At 39.5% G+C, this 25,434-nt stretch overlaps 1 protein-coding gene across 4 annotated transcripts; it reads right to left on the bottom strand.

The window, feature by feature from the left end:
• Window positions 1–1,301: 1,301 nt before the first annotated feature.
• brsk1a (BR serine/threonine kinase 1a) lies at window positions 1,302–24,982 on the bottom strand. 4 transcript variants are annotated; one of them, XM_083557095.1, is made up of 19 exons: window positions 23,758–24,982; window positions 21,504–21,598; window positions 21,232–21,317; window positions 20,976–21,116; window positions 20,299–20,415; window positions 18,483–18,516; window positions 18,280–18,348; window positions 17,994–18,140; window positions 15,909–15,940; window positions 14,573–14,737; window positions 14,131–14,228; window positions 11,526–11,676; window positions 10,397–10,457; window positions 9,548–9,803; window positions 9,417–9,465; window positions 9,206–9,329; window positions 8,718–8,931; window positions 8,413–8,502; window positions 1,302–6,871 (listed from the first exon to the last, which is right to left on the bottom strand). In XM_083557095.1, exons 1-19 carry the CDS (start codon window positions 23,840–23,842, stop codon window positions 6,690–6,692), a joined length of 2,196 nt encoding a protein of 731 aa, XP_083413221.1. In that variant the 5' UTR covers window positions 23,843–24,982; the 3' UTR covers window positions 1,302–6,689. The 4 variants fall into 4 exon arrangements, with proteins under 4 accessions (XP_083413221.1, XP_083413220.1, XP_083413218.1 ...); XM_083557094.1 differs by having other exon boundaries at window positions 1,302–6,898; window positions 23,758–24,976; XM_083557092.1 differs by having other exon boundaries at window positions 1,302–6,898; window positions 9,548–10,076; window positions 23,758–24,974.
• Between the last annotated feature and the right edge of the window lie 452 nt (window positions 24,983–25,434).

Raw genomic sequence — 25,434 nt, 5'->3', positions numbered from 1 at the left:
CAATAAGAAGTGGTAGATTAGTGGTTAAGGCATTGGACTATGGATCTGAAGGTCATGAGTTCAAGCCCCAACTATAACTGGGCCCCTGAGCATGGCCCTTAACCCCATAGCTGCTCAGTTGTAATGATAAATGTAAGTCGCTCTGGACAATGGATGTCAATTTGGATGTCTGCCAAATGCCGTTATTGTAAATATCTACTTCATTATATGTCTTCAAGATCGTTACACACGTCCAACCTCCTCGAAATTCTTCAAAGATTCAATATTCAACTCTCCATAGTCATGAAAGACAAAACCTAATTATATGTCAGGCATCACACGTTTATTTTATGTAAATGTTTTCCACTGTATACGCTGCACATATTTCCTTTTGCTATAGGTCGCATCAAAATTGGAAACATTAGAATCTGGATGGTTCATAGAAGTTCAGATATCGAGCAGATATTCATTCCGGAGATATGGGAGCATAGCAGGCCGCCCATGAAAAAAAAATGGGCAAAAAAGGAGATGTAGAAACAAACAGTCATATAATAAATAAACAAATACGCCAGAATATGCTAGGCCGGCCAAGAAAGTGCGCAAAAAAGCAGATGTAGAAAAAAACAGACATATAATAAATAAATAAACAAACAAACAAATAAATAAATACATAAGAGGTACACTTCTTGCTAATCAAAAGTAATATCCTCCAATTTGTTGGGGGAGAGAAAAAAAACGTACAAGGTGCTTTGATTATGTCCCTTTGTGGACCTTTCTGGATCAATTGCATAATGCTGCAAGGAAGCCCATTGATAAAGCAGCACTGTGCACAGAGGTCAATATCATGTGTGTGTGTGTGTGTGTGTGTGTGTGTGTGTGTGTGTGTGTCTTTGTATCTATCTATCTATCTATATATATATATATATATATATATATATATATATATATATATATATATATATATATATATATATTTACGCACACACACACGCACATACACACCCACATATATGTATATGATATTTTGCAATGAATTCGCGAATGTCCATGTCAGTGGACGATAAGTGGGAATGTGTACATGAAGGTCCTTGGCCCAGATGGATCAGAGTCCTTATGTTTACTCTGACCAGTCCATTTCTCTGACCCGGAGTTTACAGGGGCATGTAATCTGTACTCCGTACATTATAACTGAGAATATAACTTCTGTCCTGTTGAGAAATTGTCCTTTTTGCATTATTGGTATTTTGTGCACCTTCCTTGTAGTGTTCAGCTGGCGATCCGAGAACAATCTTTCAGTTTATTAACAACATACGACTTCATTCGCTTGCTTTAATTCTTTAAAGGAAAAAAAAAAAATGCTAGGCGTGAAGACTCAAAGCACAAACAGACATCCATTCTGTTCCATAGCTTTCCGAGAGGACAAAGATACATGTTTCAATTCATTAACACAGTGTCAGTTTTTTTCGGGATTTCCAGTTTGTTTTTTCCAACTCTCTCTGCAGTACAGTATTTCCATTTTCTTCCCAATTCTACAAATAAACAAATTCAAAAAATATGACATTCCTGACAACCTAAAGTCTTGCAGCAAGGATAGCGGAGATCCATGTAGTTTATTGTTAACTGTTTCAAGTCCACTCATGTCAAAGAGTGTGAGTCCTGATGCTGTGTATGAAGCAGTTTCAGCATTGTACGGGGAGAATATGTAACTTTTTTTTTATTCACTAATCAGATGCAGTCTCATGCTTTTCAGTTACCGGTGGGTCATTTTGAGGCCAGATTTAGTAAGAATGCATGCAGGAGATACAATCAAAAGTCGCTAATCATGTGGAACGTGGTTTCGGCGTGCAGAAGCATGAACCGTTCGACGGATGTGATCTGGTCGAAAAGTCCAGCTGAAGCAATGCGAATCCCATCCTATTAGGTGAACAAGTGATGTTTATAGTACAGTCAAAGTGTGAAACCACTTTTTTTTTCGAAGGACGTAGTGAGCCTAGCTACAGTCAAAGTGACACCTCTATTATCTTATCGGATTTTGATATATTTCCTTTGTTATTGCATACAAGTCAACAGACCGGTGGTCTCTGACTCTAGTTTATTCAGAGCGTTGTGTGTAGACATATTGCATTCAACTACAGATAATTGTTGATGCCAATAACACTGATCCACGTAGCACGATAGCGAAGCTCCGTGTCGCTTTCATTCAACATTGAATCCAAACGAAAATTCAAGATCAACCACCAGGACGATAAAGTGCATTTGGAGTTGAATGGGAATAGTATCATTTTTTAGTAGTAATTTGAGAAGAGAATATCTGAGCCTGATAAATCTATAGATATATTATGCCATTTTTAACCTGTGATGTAAATAAGGAACGATGGGTTAATCTGGACTCATTTAAGTGAATCAACCGAACTTAAACATAAGCATTAACATACAAAAACAACCATCCAGATATGCTAGTCTGTTTTTTAATTGATATTTTGCTGACTATCAATATATCCTGTGGGATTTTTCCTGTCCTTGTGTCTTAAGTAGGATATAAAAGTATAAGAACAAACTTTAAGTATGTATTGATGTTTAACAAGCTATAAAAACAATAAACTGTACTTTTCCATCCTTTAGAACAGTGGTCCCCAACCCCCGAGCGTGGACCGGCACCGGTCCATGGGCCAATTGGTACCGAGCCACACAGAAGGAATACATAACTTGAACTGATTCTGAAAGATGTGTTATTTTGGAAAATTACCGGATTCTCTCTGCCACACCGGTCTATGACTCACTCTTGATGCATGACAAGATGCCTCGGTCACATGTCTTACCTACAACCGCTACCTTCTTAAAGGGGCTGCTCCGGCCGTCAACACATAATACATTACCACTAAATTGAAACCCCCAAGCAAAAAAACAACATAGTGGATGCATGTTTATTATTATATTTAGAAAATACCAGTTTTTATGCCGGTCGTATCATTTTATTTTGTTGTACTTATCCACCACACCTTAAAAGCGGGTCCGTAAAAATATTGTTTGACATTAAACCGGTCCGTAAAAATGATCTCTGACATTCATCTGGTTTGTGGTGCAAAAAAAGGTTGGGGACCACTGCTTTACAATATACGCTAGGTCAAAAAGTTTCGAGACTAGTTTTGTAACATCGCAACAGATGACAGCACAAGACTGCACGCACAGTCACAGGGAGCATCGACCTTCATAAGTCAGCTTGCCAAACGACATCGACCGGGAGCTGTGCAACTTATACTATTCTGAACACACGTATTACATCTGCTATTCTGACTAAGTGAGGCACCCTGTCACCAATCTCTCCTCACACGTGAGTTTCTCACCGGAAACAACACGGTCTAACTTCTGCACTCACCCTACTCGCCAAAGGTCGCCATTTTCATGGAGCGCGATTCACAGCGATTCATTTGACTTCCAGAACACATTCCAGAAGACCGCTGGGAGCTGTGGTTATTGTGTGTATTGCTGTGTGAGAGACTAGCTAGTCTCAAAACCTTTTGATACCACCGTGTATAGCCAGACATCTGTCCACACCAAACTATTACACCATATACCCCGCAAAGTTGAATTAACTGACTACCATTGCAATTTCCATTCACTGAAACTCAAAAACCTCGTACCTGCATTAGCATGACAATACCTTGCTGCACGAGTTGGACTGGAAGAACTTGAGTGTCCTGCACTTAGTCTTGACCACCACCCCAGTGACCACATTTGGAATAAACCTGACCCCAACAGCAATACCTGACAAACAAAAATCCCCACAGGCACTCTCCAAACTCTTGGAACTCTTCCCAGAGGAGTGATGGCTATATAACAACACAAAACAGAACTAAATGACAATACAATTGTGAAGGTTTGAAGTTCCTACACTTGGTTAGGCCATGTATGTTCATGTAAAAAATGACAGTAAATTATGGGTAAAAGTGCAGCTAATGAAATATGATGAACAGTAAAGCAAATAAAATCTCATAACCCCTAGAATAATTGTCTAATTAGCTGGTGTTTTACTAGCTAGTTGGTGGGGGTTTGATTTTTTGCCACATCAGTAGTTCAGAATTGTATTTATTTAGCATGTATGGTAGGAGACTCCAGTGTCAGTGCTTTGTTACAAGCACAACATTTTTGTAGCATACTTGTGCATATTTTGACACAAAGTCTGGACACTGGAGACTCCTTCCATATATGCTAAATAAATACAATTCAGAACCACTGATGTGTAAGCTAGTTTACAGTTGAAATGTTGGAATTAACTAGAGTTGAACTGATTTTTAATTGAATTTTATTAGAATTAATGGTCTTAGCTTGGTTTATTGAACGTTAAAGCTCTTGCTCAAGAACCCAACCACGGTACATTGTTGGTGCTGGAATTTTAACACACAATGTTCTGACCTGTAACACAAAACCTTAAGCTTGTGCTAGGTTGTATTTTTCTTGCTATCTTGTAAGAAATTTTAAATAGTAAAAGTGGTTTAATCAGTGCAAGATACCTGCTAGCTTCCTATGGTGGCTTAGTGTTAAAGGTTCTAGACCATCAATCTAATCCAGAAAGCACCGATATGGATGCAGATTTTTATTCCAACCAAGCAGATGCCAAGAATCCACAAATTTAACCAGTGTAGTTTAGACTTGGTTTAAATTGGGATCAAACTAGCATGGTTTGATTCTTGAACAAGACTATTTACCCTTTAATTTAGTCGTGTCCTGCCTGATTTTGTCACTTATAGTATATCAAATATAAAAGCACTTTCAAATGCAGATATGTTTTGAATTTGGTCATTTATTTCCAGTTTTTGACAGTGATGTTATTAATGTAGTAGATATATTATAGATATAATATAGAGTATTTTATAGTTAAAATAGTATACCTTTATAAAGATTTAAAGTACCTAACTTTTATAGGCCACTGATTACCTTAGCTTCATGTCTTTAAAAGTATAAGGTACATTCACTTTCTGAGGTAAATTATATATATATTTATCTAAACGACTAAAAGGCCGCTTGGAGAAAATGTCTCAAAAGAAAGTTCTGCTTTTTTTTATGGTTGTATGGTCTACAAGCAATGTAGAAAAATATAAAGTAAATAAATATAATAAATATAAATGGTTATATCAAATAATTATTTTATAGATTAATGTATAGCCTAATTATACTGTATATGCTATCTGTTGCTTAATTAATAAAAATCGGTCTTGAACCTGATTGAATCTTGATCTTTTTTCATTTATTTTATATTGTTGTAGAACATATAAAAACACATTTTTTGAGAGACGTGTACTCTGTATGGCCAAAAGTATTGGGGCACACTATATGTGGTTCCTCCTCAAACTTTTACCCAAATCTAGAGACAATTATATAATCTCTAGATGCGCTAGCATTGGATTTTCCCTTCACTTGAACTAGGCGATCCAAACCCGCTCCACTATGACAATGCCCCTGTGCACAAAGCCAGCTTCATGAAGATGTACTTTACATGGGTTGGATAATGAAGATCTTCTGCTATAGAGCTCCAACCCTTTTGAACAACTTTGAGATGAATTGTTTACACCATCTATACCCTTGACCTCCTCACCTTCTCACCTACATCAGTAGAAATAATTTCACTGTGCTGTAATGTATATGTGGGTACTGATGTAGGTAAGAAGGTGAGGAGGCCAAGGGTACAGACCTGTCCTAACTGGCTAAATAAATACGCACAAATCTCCACAAAATCTAGTGGAGCATCTTCTGAGAAGAGTGAAGGTTATTATAAAAGCAAATGGAGACTCAGTGTGGAATTGGATGCTCAAAAAGCACATACCAATCTAATCCAAAAAATTTTTTTTGCCTTTTTACTTGTCACATATACATTACAGCACAGTGAAATTCTTTCTTCGATGTTGGAAAGCTGGGTCAGAGATGATACCGTGGCCCTGGAGCACAGAGAGTTAAGGGCATTGCTCAAGGGCCTAAGAGTGGCAGCTTGGCGATACTGGGGCTTGAACAACCGACCTTCTGAGCAATAACCCAGAGCCTTAATGGCAAACTGCACGTTTTGACAGAATGACAGATAAACTGATAAAGGAACAAGCGACCATGTGAACGTTCCGTGACAATAAAATAAAATTAAAACCATTAATATGTGCAACAAGTAATTTTTTACTACATTAAACCTTGTAATTATTGGAGGCGGTGGTCATATAAGCAGAATAACACACCCCAGACTGTGCAGTTCCATAAGAAATTCCACACCAACGTGAATCATTTTTCATATAACTGCAGTGCATTCTTACTTTTATAACTCTAACACCCAACAATGGATTACCAGAAACTCTAAACAATACGTGACCCACATATTGTTTGAGGAGCGTGCACTTTTAAACTAAATTACAGCAAGTGAAACACTTAAGTGAGTCGTAATTCCCATCAATAGCACATATAAAACATTATAATGCTATTATTAATATTACCAAAACGATAGGATTGAAGAGGAAACTCAGATTCTTTTCCCAACGAATTGGAACTGATTATTTTCTCTGTATTTTGATTAAGAAGCACCTCCCTAAAAAACTTCACAAGACTTTACCATCATGCTGTAGTGTAGCAGGAAAGCGAATGAGGGTTGTATATATATATATATATATATATAATATTTTTTTAGTTTTTTTTTTTAATGAGTGTTGGTGAACGATGACCGTATACTCTTCTGTTCAAGGCTGCGATTGGGTCCCATTTGATGACAGCAGACGGGTCCTCTCTTTGGCTGAACCTCTTCTCTGAAGTAAGGCTCCGCTCTCGCCTCGCTCAACCCATTCACAGCGGTCGGCTCCTCCCTCCGAGCGCCGCGAGTTCTGTCTGGTGGGCGTTCCGTGAGGACGGCCGTTCTTCTCATCTGCGAGAGCGAAAACGGGTCGTGTTGCTGTGTGATGAAAGCACGTATGGCTGTTCAATTCCTGTTCAAATTGTTTATAATGATGATCATTAAAGATGAAGGTAGCATATGCTCATCGGCCACTTGTACATCCATGCATTTATACAATCAGCTAATTAAGTAGCAGCAGCACAATGCATACAATACATAAAATTATGAAGATACAAGAGCTTCAGTAGAAAAATTATGATTGCTGTGAATTTGACCAGGTAGTGGATATTGATTTCCTGGAAATTTCCTGGACAACAGTTAAATTTTCAAATTTCGAAAAACAACAACTAAAAACTAATTCAGAAAAACTAGTGTATCGCAGTTTCTTTGTAAAGAAATGCCTTACTGATAATTGATGTCAGAGGAAAACTACTACTCAAACTACTTTGAGCTAACAGGAAGGCCACGTCAACCCAAATAATAATTCACAATCTTCATAATCAGAAAATTGTTCCAAAAAATTAGCATTAGCTGAAGCTCTTGATGTGCATCTGCACTGCTGCCACATCATTGCATAGAATATACACACATGCACTTGAATATATTCACAGAGAATCTAGAAGGTAACGTGAAATTTTGAAACTAGGAGATGGCAACCCAGGGGCATCAATTGTTCGCAAACATTGCAAGCTGAGTGTTTACTGTAAAAGCCTTTTATACGAATAATGATAACGTGAGTGCTGTCCAAAATGAATTTCAGCGTCATTAACAGTTAGGACGTCATGATCGTGTCTCGTCTGGTCATGTGATTACAACAAGGGTGTGAAGAAACAGCTGAACATAGCGATGATGCGTGGAATAGAGAGGCGAGGGCTCCTCGCGATGCCAGCTTGATGTCCGCCTTGATATTATCTGTTGTGTGGGCCCTTCGACACCACCTGGGGACTTAAGGCTGGACCCGTTTCTTTGAAATGAACAGACAGGACACAATCAAGACGTTCTAATGGTAATGATACCGAAATTCCCTTTTTCCCCTGTCAACGTCAATCAGACCTTGCCCACTATTTCTGCTTCCAACACGACGACTTTGAGAATAGATTTGCTGGATATTACATCCCGTCCCATGGTCAGACATGCAAAACTGGGGGTACGCAGTATATGCAGTGCATGAAAATCATTAATAATCCCACTTCTGGTTAATAAGGGAGGGTGAGTTATCTTTCAAGACTGGTTTGTCACAAGGTTTCTTCTTTGTGTTGTCTAAGGGAGTTCTTGTTGACACTGTTGCCATTGGGTTGCTTGTGCAGGATTTAAATCTATCCTCCAGTTTTCCTTAACACTGTCCTATTTACAATATCTATTATTAAACACGACTAGAAGTTGATTGAATAGAATTAGAACGGCTGTATTTATACGCAAATGCTGTGTTTGATGTGATCTTTGATGCAAGTCACATATTTGTATTGTATTAAAAATGGTACAAATGTGGTTCAATGGTGATTCGATCAAGTATTTTGTTTGTAATGTGCAGGCTTGATGTGTCTGCAAAAAAGTGTTTGGCTGTGACTCACCCACAAGAGCCTGTACCGAGGGCTGGTCATGTGTGCTAAGCAGCTGGGCTTGAATCGTCTCCACCACTCTTTTAAATTTGCGACTTGGGCCTTTTTCAGCCCCCAAGCACCCACAGTCACACACACAGATGCACATGGTTAGATATCTACAATACATACAATATCTATATATATATATATCTATATCTATATCTATATATATATATATATATATATATATATATATATATATATATATATATATATATATATATATATATATATATACAGATTTGCAAGAAATAGGTCATAAAAGGGCTCCCCACCTGATATGAGGGTAAAAGTGACACTGTAGATTCCATAATTCCTCTTTCCTTCTCTTTCTCTCTCTCTATCCCGTTCCCTTTCCCTCTCTCCCTCCGAGAAGGCAATATCCACCTGAAACTTGACGGGCTTCTGGAATACTGAAGGACCTCCGGAAGATTTATACTCTGCCCGGAAACTCGTCTGTGAAACCACGCTGTGGCTGAGCGATGGAATCTGATGTTAAGCGAAAAATTGTTATTTAGTGACCATTAGGAAGACAGTCACCAATTTTGGTTGTGTTTGGTTGCTCAACAGATAAGACAGATAACAGGTAAAGATACAGTGAATTTCCAATACAAATTAACCTTTCTTGCAAAGCTATAGCTATAAATTCTATAGCATTTTGAACAGCACATTGTATCATACATGGTTACAATCGCATAGTGGTTGGAGTCACAATCTACTATAACACGCTGGACCTTCAGAACTGCAGCAAAACCAGACTCACAGAGAGAAAGGCGTGCACGATATCCGCCTTGATCGAGCTCAGCGGTTTGTCTCGGATCACCACGAAGATCTGCTCCTCCTTCTCTAAGCTGATGAAGTTGCCAAACCAGGAGCGCTTCGCCAGCCTAAGGGGCAATCAATCAATGACACGAGTAATGCATTTCATAGACACCTGAACCATACGTCATGACTAGTAATCATTGGATACATACTCAGGACTGGATTCCGGTGTGAGGCTTGACATGTCCTCAGAAGTGGGCACTAAAAAATAGTTAGTGATAAATATAACTCTTTGTTTCATCCACGTATGGTAATTGTCATTTGAACGTTTGCCAACACCCACCCTGCAGCTTGCGGCGGTGGAAGCGAGGCGAGCCGAGCAGGTTGTTCTTGAACGAATTAAATCTGGTCCTCCAGTGGGCGGAGCTGCTGGCAGCCATGCCAGCTCCGCCTCCTCCTGGGCTAGTGGGCGGGGTCAGCGAGAGCGAGCCAACACCTCCTCCTTCAGCACGGGAAGAAGAGCAGGAGGAAGGGGGAGGGTGGGGGTGATGGACGGGGGTACCCAGCGGTGTGGGCAGGGGTGAGCCCTGAGGGGTCACCTGGGACATCGGATAGGAGCATTTAGTGACCGATTTCAGCGCGGGTGATAGGGCAGGGGAAAAGAGGAATCGAGGAAGCGGGGAGAGGAGCGGCGAAGGGGAGGGTGAGCGTGAGGAAGAAGAGCGAAGCGGGAGGGATTTCATGGAGTGAAGGCGGGGTCGCTCAGGGGGTGTTTTAGACGGCAGAGTCTGAGTTTTAGACTCGCGAGTACTCGCAGCGCGGGGTTTGGTGGCGGTGGCGACTTCCGACGGGCTGAACGTGAACACCGGGCTCTGATGACATGGAGTGAAAAAATGCAGCAGGAAGAGGCAGCAGAAGATGGAGAGAAGGAAAGGAATGGAAATGAGCGATGGGTGACACAACAGATGGACAGTGTGGAGAATGTTTTGAAAAAGACACGTGCGGGCTTGAGGACAATGTGAGCATTCTTCTTATTGCTGATTATGAATAAGCTTCATGTTGTTCCCAAGAAAACAGAAAATATAAGTTATTCTTTTCTTTTCTTTACAGTTGCAGCTTATTTAAATGTGCAACCTGTAGAGTTAAAATACTTCTTAAACAAAAAAAGATATCAAAAACAATAATCTCTTACCCTGGGGCTGCTTAAAGGACTAGAAGATAGACCAGTAGATGCTCCACTTACTGATCGTGATCTAGGAAGTGATAAGATGGGGATGTCAGCATAACACAGAAAAGAATTTAATTTATAATTATAAGTGGTATTCCCCAAGTTACAATGGAGATGCGTTACAATGACAACATCGTAACTTAAAAATATTGTATGCTGAGACATGGCCTAACCTAAGAGTCTTAAAGAATGGTGATCAGTATAGGTAGTATACTGTAATCTCTTAATAATTTAAATCACAGTACATTATTTAGCAAAATAGAGAAATTTACTCTAATGTATAAAATGTATGTAAATATGTATGTGGCAGAAGGCGCATTCACAATTGAAGAGTGGAGTCAGACGTGTTCTGTTTCAGTGTTCAGTGACGCCAAGAGAAAAACAAAAGCAAAAATTCGGCCTTGAAACACCAAAAACACAGAAAAAAAATCTGAAATGCTTGAATCCACTTGGTCTAGAGATGTTTCATTTACAAGAGAAACTGGCTATAATAGGCAGTAGGACTTAAAATCACAGGTTCTAATACAATCTCCATAGCAACAATTTGTTTTCAACTAAATGTCGAAACTATTTTTAAGCTTTCTCGGTATGAAAAAGGACTTAAGGGCTGCAACTGCCATGAGCAGTTTGATAACTTGAAACTATAACAAATCTTGTAATCAAAAGGTTGGGGCTTCAAATCCCAGCATCACCAAATGTGGAGGCGCGTCTGCCGAATTCTGTAAACGTAAATGGACATTTGGCGTCTTCCAAATGAGGACGGGATCCTCTTTGAATTTGGTTTCTCTCAAAGTTTCATCCTGATACCCTCTGCTTTTCACTTGTCTCCAATGGCTTGCTCATTAGGGATACACTTATAAGAACTAATGTATTTATTTTAGCTTAAAGCTGCTTTGGGACAATGTCCATTATTGTCCAATGTCCATGTCAACATTAAATATAAATAGAAACAAAAAGCATGACGTTCTATACAAATGGCAAAGCCATCACCCACGCCATCAGTCTAATCTAAATCACAGCACAGTCCTTGATATTTTATATCTTACATAGAAACGTATAACTACTGTGTGTGTATTTGTGTGCGTATATATACCTCTGGCTGTGTGCAGAGGTGTCCAGTGCCCTGCGAGGGGGTGTAGGGGAGCCTTGCTCTGTCACACTTAGCACCTCCAGACTCTTCCTCTCTGGCCGGCAGCGGCCATGACGGGTCAGCATGGGCGAGTCCACACGCTTCCGTGGAGGATCTGAACTCACAAAATCCACAAGTGAAATCAAGATTTGTTCACACAAGAACACATTAATACCCTTGCAAGGATTTCCTTCCGCATGGAAGAGAGTATAAATGCAGATTGTGTGGCCCAGGCTAATAAATACACAGGACACCTTACACACTCTTTACACTATTTGCCCCAGGGGGTTGATTGTGTATAACGATTTTCAGGGATCAACATTAGAGTATACCCTCATGATAACGACTTATTTTACTTATTTAGACATCCCCAAAGTCTCACAAAAATCTTCTTGCAAAACTTTGTATTAATTGGGCCATTTTTATTTGAATGAACCCTGAAGCCTTAAGACGCTATCTTGCTGAATCAGCTGGGTAAAACTATGTGTTTATTAGAAATAAAAAAGGTATTTTAAAGGATACATACTGTATAGACAAGGTATCAAAAGGTTTCGAGACTAATGGTGCTAACTGGTGGTATTCTGACCAGGTATGTTAACGTGTCCATGATTTCATCATGGACAGCAAAACAAAGAACAAAGAGCGAATTTCAAATTCTGTGTGAAAAGGGGCAAATCTGCCACATACGACATACATTTGACATACGGCAATGCTGCAACGAGTCATATGAGGTGTTTTGAGTGGCATGCGTCCTTCAAGAGTGGAAGAACATCACTGGAAGATGGTAAGAGCTCAGGAAGACCTTCAACAAGCTCAACTCCTGAAAATGTCAAAACTATTCGGCAACTTGTGCATGATGATCATCAGAGAACAATCCACACAATCTCAATTCTTCACCCACCCTACTCCCCAGACTTAACTCCTACAGACTTCACCCTCTTCCCATAGATGAAGATTCAGCTTAAACATCATCGTTTTGACACCACTGTGGAAACCCTGAGTGAATCACAGAAGGTTTTTGACATGCTTTGAAAGAAGACTTCTAGGACACGTTCCAGATGTGACAGGAATGCTGAGAGCGCTGTATTGCTTTGCAAGGGTACTATTTTGAAAGTGATACTTTTTGATACCTCCTATATATACAGTATCTCGCAAAAAGGAGTACACCCCTTACAAATTCAATTCAATTCAATTCATTTTTATTTGTATAGCGCTTTTAACAATGAAAATTGTCAAATTCAGCAACCAGGTTTACTGTCCTCTGAAAATAATTCAACATAGAGCCATTATTGTCAAAATAGCTGGCAACAAAGTGAGTAATTAACATGTCAAAACTGTGTCCTAAGTGTCAATATTTTAAGTGAGCACTATTGTCATCTGGGATGACATCTTGCTGGGATACTCTTCCATTCTTCCTTGATATCACAGAGCTGCTGGATGTTAGACATACTTGAGGATGCCCCACAAGTATTTAATAAGGTTCATGTCTGGAGATATACTTGGTCAATCCAAAACCTTCACCATCAGCAAGGCAGTTGTCATCTTGGCGGTCTGTTTGGGCTCATTTTCATGTTGGAAAACTGCCACGCATCCCAGTTTCTAAAGGGATGGCATCATGTTCTGCTACAGAATGTCACAATACATGTTGGAATCCATGTTTCCCTCAATGAACCGGACTCCCCAGTACCAGCAGCACTCATGGAGCCCCAGACCATGATGCTACCACCACAATGCTTAACTGAAGCCATGACACTATTTTCTTGGTAATCCTGATGATGGACACTATCTGAGCCAAACAAGTTTATCTTGGTTTTATTAGACCACAGGACATGGTCCCAGTAATTTATGCTCTCAGGACGCCATGATCACGTACCGTCTTCTCGTGTGAAAACAAAATGAGTCTGTCATTTCGAAGAAATGGCTTCATCATACAGTGATGTGGAACGGGGCGGCAAGGGCTCCTCACGGTGGCAGTTAGATATTTAGCCTCGATATTCTTTGGTGTGCAGACTATTACAACAGTACCTGGGGACTACTTTTTTAAGGCTGAACCTGTATCCATTCAAAATGAGCACCTGGGATGCTAAACAAAAGGTGGTAGCCTAGTTGTTAATGCATTGGATCTTGGATCCGAAGTGCATGAGTTCAAATACCAATCACACCAAGCTACTACTCCTGGGCTCCTAAACAAGGCCCTTAACACCCATTGCTGCTCAGTTGTAAGAATGACATAAATGTAAGTCGCTCTGGATAAGGGCATCTTCCAAATGGAATAAATAAAACAGTCAATCATAGAACACCATGCAAACACTCATTCTCACCTAGGGACAATATAGTGGAGCTTATCTGCCTTATCTACCCACAAAAACGCAGAAAAACATGAGAAATTCCATACCCAAGCTCCGGATTAATCGTGGTATCCTATAGATGTAAGGTGGCAACCCTACCCACAGTACAGCACGTTAGCACGTTCATAACCGAAGCTAAATTTTACTTGAAGTTCTCATGTGGTAAGTTTCTCATACCATTCATCCACCACCACAAAATAAAAAAGTCATATTTTACTGACCTACATCGTTTCTAGGCGGCAGGTCTTCATCCTCGTAGCTGGGATATCGCTCCTTACGGTCCAGCAAGAGATAATAGATCATCTTTTCCTGGTTGTCCCTGATAAAGACACAAGTAAAAGAGAGAGACAGAGTGATGCACTGTCATGTCACTGTTATTCTGATGAGATCTAATGTGTGTTACTGTCATATTCTAAGTTATATTGTTTATTATTATATTTGTTTATGGATTTAGTGATATATCAGCATTAGACTGCAATAATAATTCACTAATGACCATTATACAGCCCCAGATTCACCTCAAAACCTTGATGACTGATTCGAAGACAAATAAATAAGGTGTAGGTCATTAGTTTATGGTTATAATATAGTTTATTGTGAATCTAAGGGTGTCTAATCTAAGGGGAACTAATTGGGTTGCAAAGAGTAGGAAATGGTGATCACTCTTCACACTGCAGGTCTCTGGTCAGTTTGACTCGATCTCGGAAGCAGCCCAGAGAGTGCATGCTCTCCAGTACGTCCGGATCCAGCTCGGTCAGAGAGAGAATCCGCCTCACGCACACACGCCTTGGGGGCGGCTGCTCCGGACATGGCTCATTACGGCCTGACCTAACACACACATATACACACAAGATCAAAAGTTCATATACATTAAGTCCTGTGTCATCATTTACAAATACAATGCTCTGGTTATAAAAGCAATAAAACACAATCAAAATATTGGAAACACAGTGTCTTTTATGGTTGTATGCATGTTCCTTTTGTTTCTATGCAACAAACGGTAATGTAATGGTAATGTAAGATTACCTTTGACCAAACAAATCTATAAATGTACAGAAGTTCCACTTTATTTTTATTGAAAAATCCTCCCTTAGCATGAAAAACAGCTTTCCATACTTTCAGCACCTGGACAGTTCTTTTCTACAAACATTCAGCTAAAATACTGTAGTTTGCCATGCCTCTTGTAAAACTTACCAAAGCTGTTCTTCAATAATTGAAGATTTCTTTACAATCCAGTTCATCCCAGAGCAGTGCAATAGGTTCATGGAATGACTGGGCAGGTCATTCCATGGTATGTCCCACTCCAGACGACTCTAAATAATGCATACAGAGCTTGGGCATACGCTTTAAATGTTTCATCATCTTGTTGTACGGTAAAATCAGTTCCAATGATGGAATTGCATGGTGTATGTTGAAGTATGGAATGGTAGTCATGTTGGTTAAGGATTCCTTTCACTTTCCTGAGTAAGATTTCAACCTTTCCTGCTCCAAAACAACCCCAAACCATTAAGCTTCCACCTCCATCATTGACTGTGTGAGTTCCATTTAGACTCCACAGAACTTTCTTTCACTCATTCACTGTCCAATTTGTGTGTGTATTTGTTGCATAGAAACAAAAGGAACATGCATGTGTCTCAAAAACCATATATATATATATATATATATATATATATATATATATATATATATATATATATATATATATATATATATATATATATATATATATTTTGTGTAATTGGCACAGACTTTTGCAGTAGCTATAGCATAAGTGAAAATAGGAACTATGAGAAATATAATATAAAAATATTGATTGCTGGTAAATTTCTGCCATATATAAGCAATTAAACACAATTACTGTATATACCATATAAATTAATTGTCTATAACATGATCTTAATTCCAAAACCATGAACCATGCACAAATAGACACTATGCAGCTACAATGTATCACTACAGACTGACCTTTCTGGCTCACACAGAAACAATCGATACTCACATATACCAGGCGTGCTTCTGGATCTGCTCTAGCTGCAGGAGAAAGAGAGGGGGCAGTGATTAATGTCGAGCATTTGCAAGCAGATGGCGCTGTAGCAGAAAGTGAACTGCACGGGCAAGGCTGACACACACACACACACACACACACACACACACACACACACACAAAACCATGAGTGTGCTCTTCCATCTGTCTGTAGATTCTGGCATTTTATTCTACTATGCAGCTTTTATTCTAAGCTTGGCCAGAAATATGATGATAATAATAATAAAGGTGATGTGATATTCGTGATAATCTGCGCCAAATGTAGGAAAAGATGCTGGAATGGAAATGAAAATGCTGTCAAATTAAATATAATAACAGTTTTAGAATCTCTCTGGTCAGCTGCATCTGAACTTACTTGGGAAAGCTTATGCATATTCAGAAACGGGTCATACACATGGTTCGGATGTTTCCTGGGTGCACCATAGTAAGTTATATACAAGTACCTGCATGGTGTACATCCGGCTCAGGTTGCCAGATTTTTCAAAGGCAAGACTTTGATAGATATCAATAAATTAGAAAAAAAAAAAACAACAACTATGGATTCACAGGAGTGACCTTTGTGTATATTAGTTGTAGGAAAAGAGGTGTGGTCTCTGGGTCTACCAGCACTACTGAAAGGAGGTATGGCCTGTATTTCTTAGTCATGGTGAGAGAGATGTATCCTCAGCCCTAATGAAATAAACGTGGCCTTATTATTATTTATTATTATTTTCAACCTTAATGAAAAAGGTGTGACCTCTGTCTATTAGTCCTAATAAAGGAGGTGTGGCCTATGTTTATCCTAATAAAGGAGGTGTAGCCTTAGTGTCTATCAGTCCTCTGCCCACAACTGATACAATATCACTCCAAAGATCAAATCCCAAACGTGGCAATAAGTCTAGCAGGGGCTGTTTAGAAGGTGTGGCCTCTGTCGATCCTATTTAAGGGGGTGTGGCTTTTGTGTTTATCAGTCCTAGTGAAGGAGGTGTGGCACTTGTGCTCCAGTCCTAATTAAGGAGGCGTGGCCTCTGTCTATTCTACTGAAGAAGGTGTGACCTTGGGGTCAATCAGTCCTCGTGAAGGAGGTGTGGCCTCTGTCTATCCTATTAAATGAGGTGTAGCCATTGTGTCTATCATTCCTAGTAAAGGAGGAGTGGGCTCTGTCTATCCTATTAAAGGAGGTATGCCCTCTGTGTCTATCAATTATTCTGAAGGAGGTTTTGCCGTTCTGTCTATCAGTCCTAATGATGGTGTGGCATCTGTGTTCTAGTCGTAGTGAAGGATTCCACTTGATGCCATATTAGAGGCTCTATAGTCAAGGTACTGTAGGCCAGAACGTTGCTAGACCATATCCAAACAGTGGCAGAAAGTCTAGCAGGGGCTGTTTAGCAAATGACCCTTAGTATAGAATTATTAGCTTAGATACATTTTAAACAGTAATCCGAAGAGTTGAAAAAGAATGTGCCACCATTCTTCATGGTCCCTGAATGAAAGTTGTTAAAAGATAAGGTAAGTGAAATCAACATGAGATCTAAAAAAGAAAAATCTAGATATGAAATATCAATATAAAGATAAAGATATAAAAAAAAACATACAAGGCTAAAATAAAGAAAAAAAAATATATATATATATATATATAAAAGACTTCATGATCATTTACTTTTTGGCAACAAGCATTGTTCATTTGTAAAAGGGAAGAACAACTTTCTTTTTGGAAATGGTAATTCCTCATTTGATGTTTTAATAATAGGCAAAGAGGAAGCACATCATTCCAATTTCTCCCACAGGAGAGTCTATTCATTTTATCAAACCATTCAGCTTGTGGATGGACGCGGAGCCATCCCAGAACACATGTGTTAAGTCAGAACAACTTTGTATTGATTTGAAGGGATCATTCTTTCCTAGAGGACAAGTGGACCTAAGAAGTAAATGACCCACCTTTGCATAATAGAGCCACCAGCTTATTTTCCTTTCATTTGTCACCGCAGAAGTGATTACGCCGGACCCCGATCTTCCAACAACATACCCATAAATAGTTATAAAAAAGCACAAAACATTCACCGTGAGCCTCTTTTCCGAATCCACCTCGATCATGCCACGGAGAAGAGACTGGCAGTCAGGTGGGATGAAGTGCGGCATGTGGAATATTCCACTCTTCACCTTCTCCAGCAGCTGGCGCAGGTTGTCGTGGTCAAACGGGAGCGCACCCTGCATGGCCATTGAGAAGTAAGGATGCAGGATTACGATGCATTGGGCCAATCCATTAGCACCAAAGCTGCTAAACTGCAAACCAAAATGCGCTAAAACCAAGACGCCAAAAACTAAGAGCAAAGGAACGCATTCTTACCACAAGTAGAGCAAACAGAATCACACCACAGCTCCATACGTCCGCTCGCCGACCGTCGTACTTCTCACCCTAAATGAAAGATCAGGAAAAACCTCCTGAGATAATTCCTGCATTGCAGTAGCATGCTATTAAATGTTTGTGTTGTGGTAGTGGAATAGTTAAAGGTGAACATTACAGTTTATTAGGATTTAATGCAGACTTACTCTGATTACTTCAGGACAAGCGTAATGTGGAGATCTGAGAAAGAGACACAGGATTGCAAAATGTATTTTACATACAATTAAATAACAATATACTGCAAAAATGTCTTAGTGAAAGTGAAAAAATATTTATTGGAGATGGGGAACAGATTTAATTACTCTTAAAGGTCTTAGAGGTCATATAGGAGATACATGAATCTATATGGACAAAGTATTGGGACCAGCCCAAGGTGGTTCTTTTCCAAGCTGTTCACACAAACTTGAGGGAACATTTTCCATTCACTTGAACTAGGAGACCCAAACCTGCTCCAGCATGACAATCCCCCTGTGCACAGAGCCAGCTACGTGAAGATATGCTTTACATGGGGTTGGAATTGTGTGGAAGATCTTTCTGCTACAGAGCTCCAACCCTATTGAACATGAATGAATGTGAACGCTGACTGCACCCCAGGCCTACATCAGTACCTGACGTTATTAACACCCTTGTGGATGAATGAATTTTCACAAATCTCCAAAAAAGAATCTAGTGAAAAATCTGTGAGTGAAAAAAGAGTGAAGGTTAATATAAGAGCAAATGGTGACTGGGGTGTTCAGAAAGAAGCACATACCAATATTATGCTCAGGTGGCTACAAACTTTAGTCCATATTTAGAAAATGCTGCAAATATATTTAGATGTGCAAAATATTCATGTATGTATTTACAGTGGAACCTCTATAGTTTGCGACTTTTTATTTGGAGCATGACTAAGAGAAACTCGCGAAAAATCTAATAGTTCACGAGAAGCCACGAGTGGCTCAAAAGTTCATACTAATAAAGTTTGTATTAATAAATTACATCAAAATGTAAAAAAAAAAAAATATATATATATATATATATATATATATATATATATATATATATATATATATATATACTTTTAGCTAGAGAGTCTGTGTGTGTGTGTGTGTGTGTGTATATTTTTTTATAATTATATTACATTATAATATATTATATAAAATTATTATATTATATTAAAATTATATTTTAATATACATTTATACTTATTTTATTTATTTTTACATTACATCACTTTATTTTTTTTTATCTTATATTGTATTATTTTTATATCTTATATTTCTTTCATGTTTACAAGTTGGACAGTCGTTAAAAAAATAAGCATTTCACCATATGTCATACTCTGTATGAATGTGTATGTGACGAAAAAAAAATGTGTAAAATATAATAGGTCAAATAAAATATGATTTGATTCAGGTAGTTTTACTTTTTTATAATTTTTTGCAATGTAATTTTTTTTTCCTGTACCCAATATTCAGTTCACTGTATATTTTTCTGAACAGTACCTCGAAACGAAAAGCACTCAAACAAAACACATTTGGTTCAAACAAGACATTTGTACAATTTTGCCAATGTTCCTTATATTTGTGCTCTTAGAAAATGTGTGGATTGTCTTAAAATGTATAAAAATCGTTCAAAATCAAAATTCCTATCTTTGCATGCATAAAAAGTCAGTGTAGCATATAAAGAACAAAATCTGAGTTTCTAAATATAGAAATTGCCATAAACATTTTTTTTAAGAGAAATTGTTTAGAATTTTTGCTAATTATTTTTTTCATTTATTATTTTTTAACTCAGCAAGTGTTAATGATCAACAATATTGTAATGATATTGGTTTCTCTGGAGATCAAGAAAACCTGGCTAAAAGGAAGACATTTCCCACTATGAGTTAGACACACACACACACACACACACACACACACACACACACACACACACACACACACACACACACACACATACACACACAGAGTGCGTACTCACCCACAGCTTGTCTCTAGCAGACTCTCCCCCACCTGTAGGGAGGCCATGCCGAAGTCAGCGATTCTGATATTATTTTTTTCATCCAGCAGGAGATTCTCTGGCTTCAGATCTCGGTGACTGCAGGAACATACCGAAACACAAATTCACACAAACGCCACACTATTACTGGCCTCATCAGATGAAATGGATAATATCCATCCATGTAGAGTTTTACCAAGAACAATTCTGAGACTACAATCCAATTAAAAAAGATGTACAAATGAAACTCCTGCCTTCTAAAACTCTGAGGGAAGCAGGAGGATGGATTAGTATTTGGATGGTGATTAGTGTGGATGGTTTGTTGCAATGGCTTTGGGTTGCAGTTGCCATGAACAGTTTGCCATTCAAGTTTACAGCTGATAACCTCAACATTGGTGATTGAACATTATGATATAATGATTAAACATTCGGTGTCACCCAGATGAAAACAGCTTATCTCATGGTTTCTGAGCAACTCAAGAACTATGAGACTGGATTTGGACTGTAATTAATATAAACAGTCAATGGTTCAGGACCACAGGTTGCATAGACTTAACAGTACACCTCAACCAAGATGGAACTGTAATTAATGAAAATTTGGTACCACCAAGATAAGTATGGGTTTTGAGTCTGGTTCATAGGCCCGAACTAGGCTTTACCAGATCGAGTGATTGTGACAGAAATCCAGAGCTGAGATGATCTGCCTGAAGAACTTCCTGGCTTCTTTGGGCGTCAGTCTTCCTTTTTTTACTAAATAGTCGAAAAGCTCGCCACCCGACACGTGCTCCAACACCAGATACCTGCCAGAGAACAAACGTGATGCTGTATGCAGAGTGAAGAGTAATACGGATGAAAAAAAAACGATGGAGTAGAAAACCCAGGAGATGCAGCAAAGTTGAGAAGTGTTATACTCACAGATACTTGTTATTCTCGTAGACGTCGTGGAGTTTCAGGACATGCGGGTGCTCGATTAGTTTTAGGATTGCAATCTCTCTCTCCACCTGAATTGAAGGAAAAAGAGAAAGAGAGGCTATTAATGACACCCAGGACTCCCAGTAGTTATCAATTAGCCATCTGAACGATGGTCACATGACATTCAGATTATCAAAAAGGAGTACTAGTAAGGCTTCCTGCACTTCTGTTTCCACACATTACAGAGAAGCCTACAGAGAAACAGCATCCCGTACCTTCATGAGCACCGACTCCGAGAGCTTTTCCCGGTTCACGATTTTGATGGCCACTTTCTGGCCCGTGATGCAATGCACCCCGAGTTTCACCAGCCCTTTCCGGAAAACAAAAAGGGAACACAAGCATTAGCATAAACCTGGTTTCATTTAGTCAGATTTCCGACCTTATGTTGAACGTTATCTACTGGAATGCAGGAAGGATATCACTAGAAACTGCTACAGATCAGAAATAGAATTAATATTTATAATTGATATCATTATATAATTTATTATATACACTGATCAGCCATAACATTAAAACCACCTGCCTAATATTGTGTATTTCCCTTGTGCCACTTAAACAACTAAGTTGTCTAAAGTACAGATTTCTTTAGGTGTGCTGTGGTGTATGGGACTTTTTTTTACAGATACTTGATGACTGAGGTTTGGGAATTTGGAAGCAGAGGTAACACCTTCAACCTTTTGTCATGTTCCATAAACCATTGCTAAACAGTTTTCGCAATGTAATGGAGAATATTATCCTGTGGGATGAGGCCATTGATATCATATCATTTAAAAAAATCCATGATTGTTCAATGAATCAATAAAAAAAATGCAGTTGCTGGTCAACTGCTGTGGTACAAGAGTAATTTGGTAATGGTCAAGTCTGGAAATTAATCAAATCAGTGCACCACCCCAACCATTGATTAGGTTCCAAGAGGGAGGTGGTGGCTTAGTGGTTAAAGCTTTGGAATTTGGATCCAAAGGTTGAGGGCTCAAATCCAAATCACACCAAACTGCCATTTTTGGCCCCTTCGAGCAAGGACTTTAACCCCATAGCTGTTCAGTTTTATGAATGACATAAATGTGAGCCGCTCTAAATAAGGGCATCTGCCGAATGCTGTAAATGAAGAAACCTTGGACATTGCTATTCAACTAAAATTTTTGCCCTATGAAAGACCCAAATTATTACTGATTTTTAGCAATAAGTCATTAATGAGATAGTTTGGAGCTAATGCTATTATATTTGCCTGGCACCACGGACTCAACAGACATATCCAAGTCAACATGAGAGGGAATTCTAATACACAGTAAAAAGTGCTATCTACTCTCTTCTCCATACATAAAAGCTAACAGACAACGTCTCTCCTACCGAGTCAACTGGGCCAAATTGTGTTACCATGTTTAACTCTGATATAATCGGGATTCAAACAGCTTTCTCGTGTGTTACTCCATTTTTGTTTGCTACAATGGCCTAGAACAGGTTTGCATTCAAGTGTCTATCAGTCAACCTCCATCAATGATGGAACTATAATAAATGGACATTCGGTGTCACCCAGATGAGGACGCTTCCTTTTTTGAGTCCTGTTCCGCTCAAGGTTTTCTTTCCTCATACTGACTCAGGGAGTCGCCCCCGGCTTGCTTATTAGGGATAAACTAATAAGGACTGGTTTATAAATGTAAAATGTATATTTCTAACATGTTTATCTAAGTCAAGCCTCTTTGGGACAATGCCCATTGTTAAAAGTGCTTTATAAATGAAATTAGCCACGATGAGCTGCAGTCAGACATAATTAAAAAAACTAAATCCATGCACAACATATATGCAAAAGTAGCACATTTGCCAGCGTTTTTAGAAAATGAACCACACTGACCAACAGCTACCATTTTCCTAAGTACACTGAAAAATCCATTTGGTACTACACAATCTCCAAGATGAACATGCATCCGTACATCATCTGTATATCATTCGAAGTGGGTGTGAAGTAATGACACTATGCAGCTTGCAAACTGGTGTGCACAAACTAGCTAGCTAGGTTAGCCTCAATGACTAGAAGACGCCAAATTTGGTGTCATTTAGGGCATTTGGCAGACACCCTTATTAAGAGCGAATTACATTTATGTCATTCATATAACTTAGAAGCTATGGGGTTAAGGGTCTTGCTCAAGGGCCCAGAAGTGGCAAAATGGTGTGGATGGGATTCAAACTCATGACCTTTGGATCTAACTAACACTAAACTTGTACCTCCCTACAATTTCCACCCATTTACACAAAGCTCCGCCCCTGTAGATTGTCTTGTAGAGTAAAGGGTTTACAAAATGACTGTCAGGAGGCACATCTAAACACTTTCGGACCGGAAGTCAATTTTCTAACCAGGTTTTCTTGAGCCTCTTGTTATGCCTAGGCTATGGGATCCACCTTTGATATATCATGCTAATTATTTGGGCAATTAAGAAATGATAAAATTGCACCTTTAAGGCACTGTCCCATTACCTGTCTGTCCTTTCCCGAGGGTTTTCTCTAGCCTGTATGGCCCCACGTATTGAGCCGTCTGGCTGCAAGTCGGGTCTTTTGACATGGCGGAGAGATGCTTTAATGACAGCTTTGTACTTTGGAGCCTTCTGTCCTTATCTCCTCAGAACATCCCTGCTGTGCTCTACAATAAGTGACAAAGCAATGCAGGTTCTCACAGGAGTTGTTTTTGAATCATCAGCATGTGGCCAGGCCTGTACACAAGGATGTTGCTGAACGTCCCATCTCTGTGCTGTTTATTCCAATCAGACTCAGGTTTTTTTTCTTCCCCTTTTCTTTAAATAACAATCGTGAATCACAATGACATTTGACGCTCACGACATATTCTTAACGCACGGTGCATCCGGTCCAGGAGTTGACATCGGTGGATTCCTGGGTTGCTCCACCATGTATGCATCGGTTCTCCTCCACTCGATCGCACCACCACCGTCCTTTCTGAAAGTCATTACCTGCTCGGATCAACCGCGTAGAAACGAGGCGGGTATGGAAACATAAACCGGATCCTCAATGCGCAAAAGGCCTGTGATCACAGGTAAGGGATGCAGCGTGTTCTGCTTTTTCAAATGCACACACACACACACACACACACACACACACACACACATATACACACACACACACACACACACACGCACACACACACACACACGCACGCACGCACACGCGCGCTCACAGACACACACACGCACGCACGCAAGCGCGTGCGCGTCCTATGCAGAAACGCGACTCTATTGCATGGTGTCCCGGTTTAAGCAGAACGAGGACCACGGGTTTGATCTGCAGCGCGCATCGCCGTGGTGATCAGGAGACGAGCAAAGAGCCAACATCCGTTTCGGACAAAACAACCCTCTTCAGATGCCCCCCCTCTCCCTCCATCCCTCCCTGGAGAAGCGCATCACAGCATCCTTCCCTCCCTCCTCCCTCTACCTCTGTGCTCTCTCTCCTCCGCCGTGTCCTCCTCCTTCCTTCGTTCCTGCAAAGCTTGACGTGTGATAAAATGAAGAACCAGGCCGTGCTCCGGTGATGGATTGTAGCTTCCCATCCGGATGTTGCGAAATGTCTTGTCTCCCCCCCTTTTCTCCTCCTTCCAGGAAATCGCTCTATCCAGTCTTTCTGTCTTTCTTCCAACTCTTCCTCCTTCTCCCTAGCATCAGTATCCGGGTCCTTCTCTCTCTCTCTCTCTCTCTCTCTCTCTCTCTCTCTCTCTCTCTCTCTCTCTTACCTCCTTGCTCCATTACACCACAGCAATAAGGCAAATTAACAATTTAATTTCTCCTACTTATACATGATCCCCACTTTATCACAGCAAACCTATCTCTAAATAATGATGCATAAAATATGAATCATAAGAGAAAAATTATATTTTTACCTTCCTCTCTAAAACTGAAAGAAAATAATCAACCAGTTGAAGCATGGTGGTGGTAGTGCGTTACGGTCTGATGATCGTTTTCCACATCCTGAAGCATTTTATTTCCCTTATACCATGTACATTTATCAAGTAATAACCTATATTTTAAGAATTAATTACAAAATGACCATTTTTTTTGTCAGCATATAATTCTATTTAATATTGGTGAATGACCAGGAAGTGCCTGAGAGAGGTGGCAAAAATATACACATCCTTAACTGAAGTAGAAG

This window comes from Silurus aristotelis (genome assembly GCF_946808225.1).
Source record: "Silurus aristotelis genome assembly, chromosome: 12".
In the NCBI taxonomy this organism is placed as follows: Eukaryota; Metazoa; Chordata; class Actinopteri; order Siluriformes; family Siluridae; genus Silurus; species Silurus aristotelis.
Note: the sequence above shows the minus strand (reverse complement) of the source record. Positions and strands in the feature narration are given on the sequence as shown.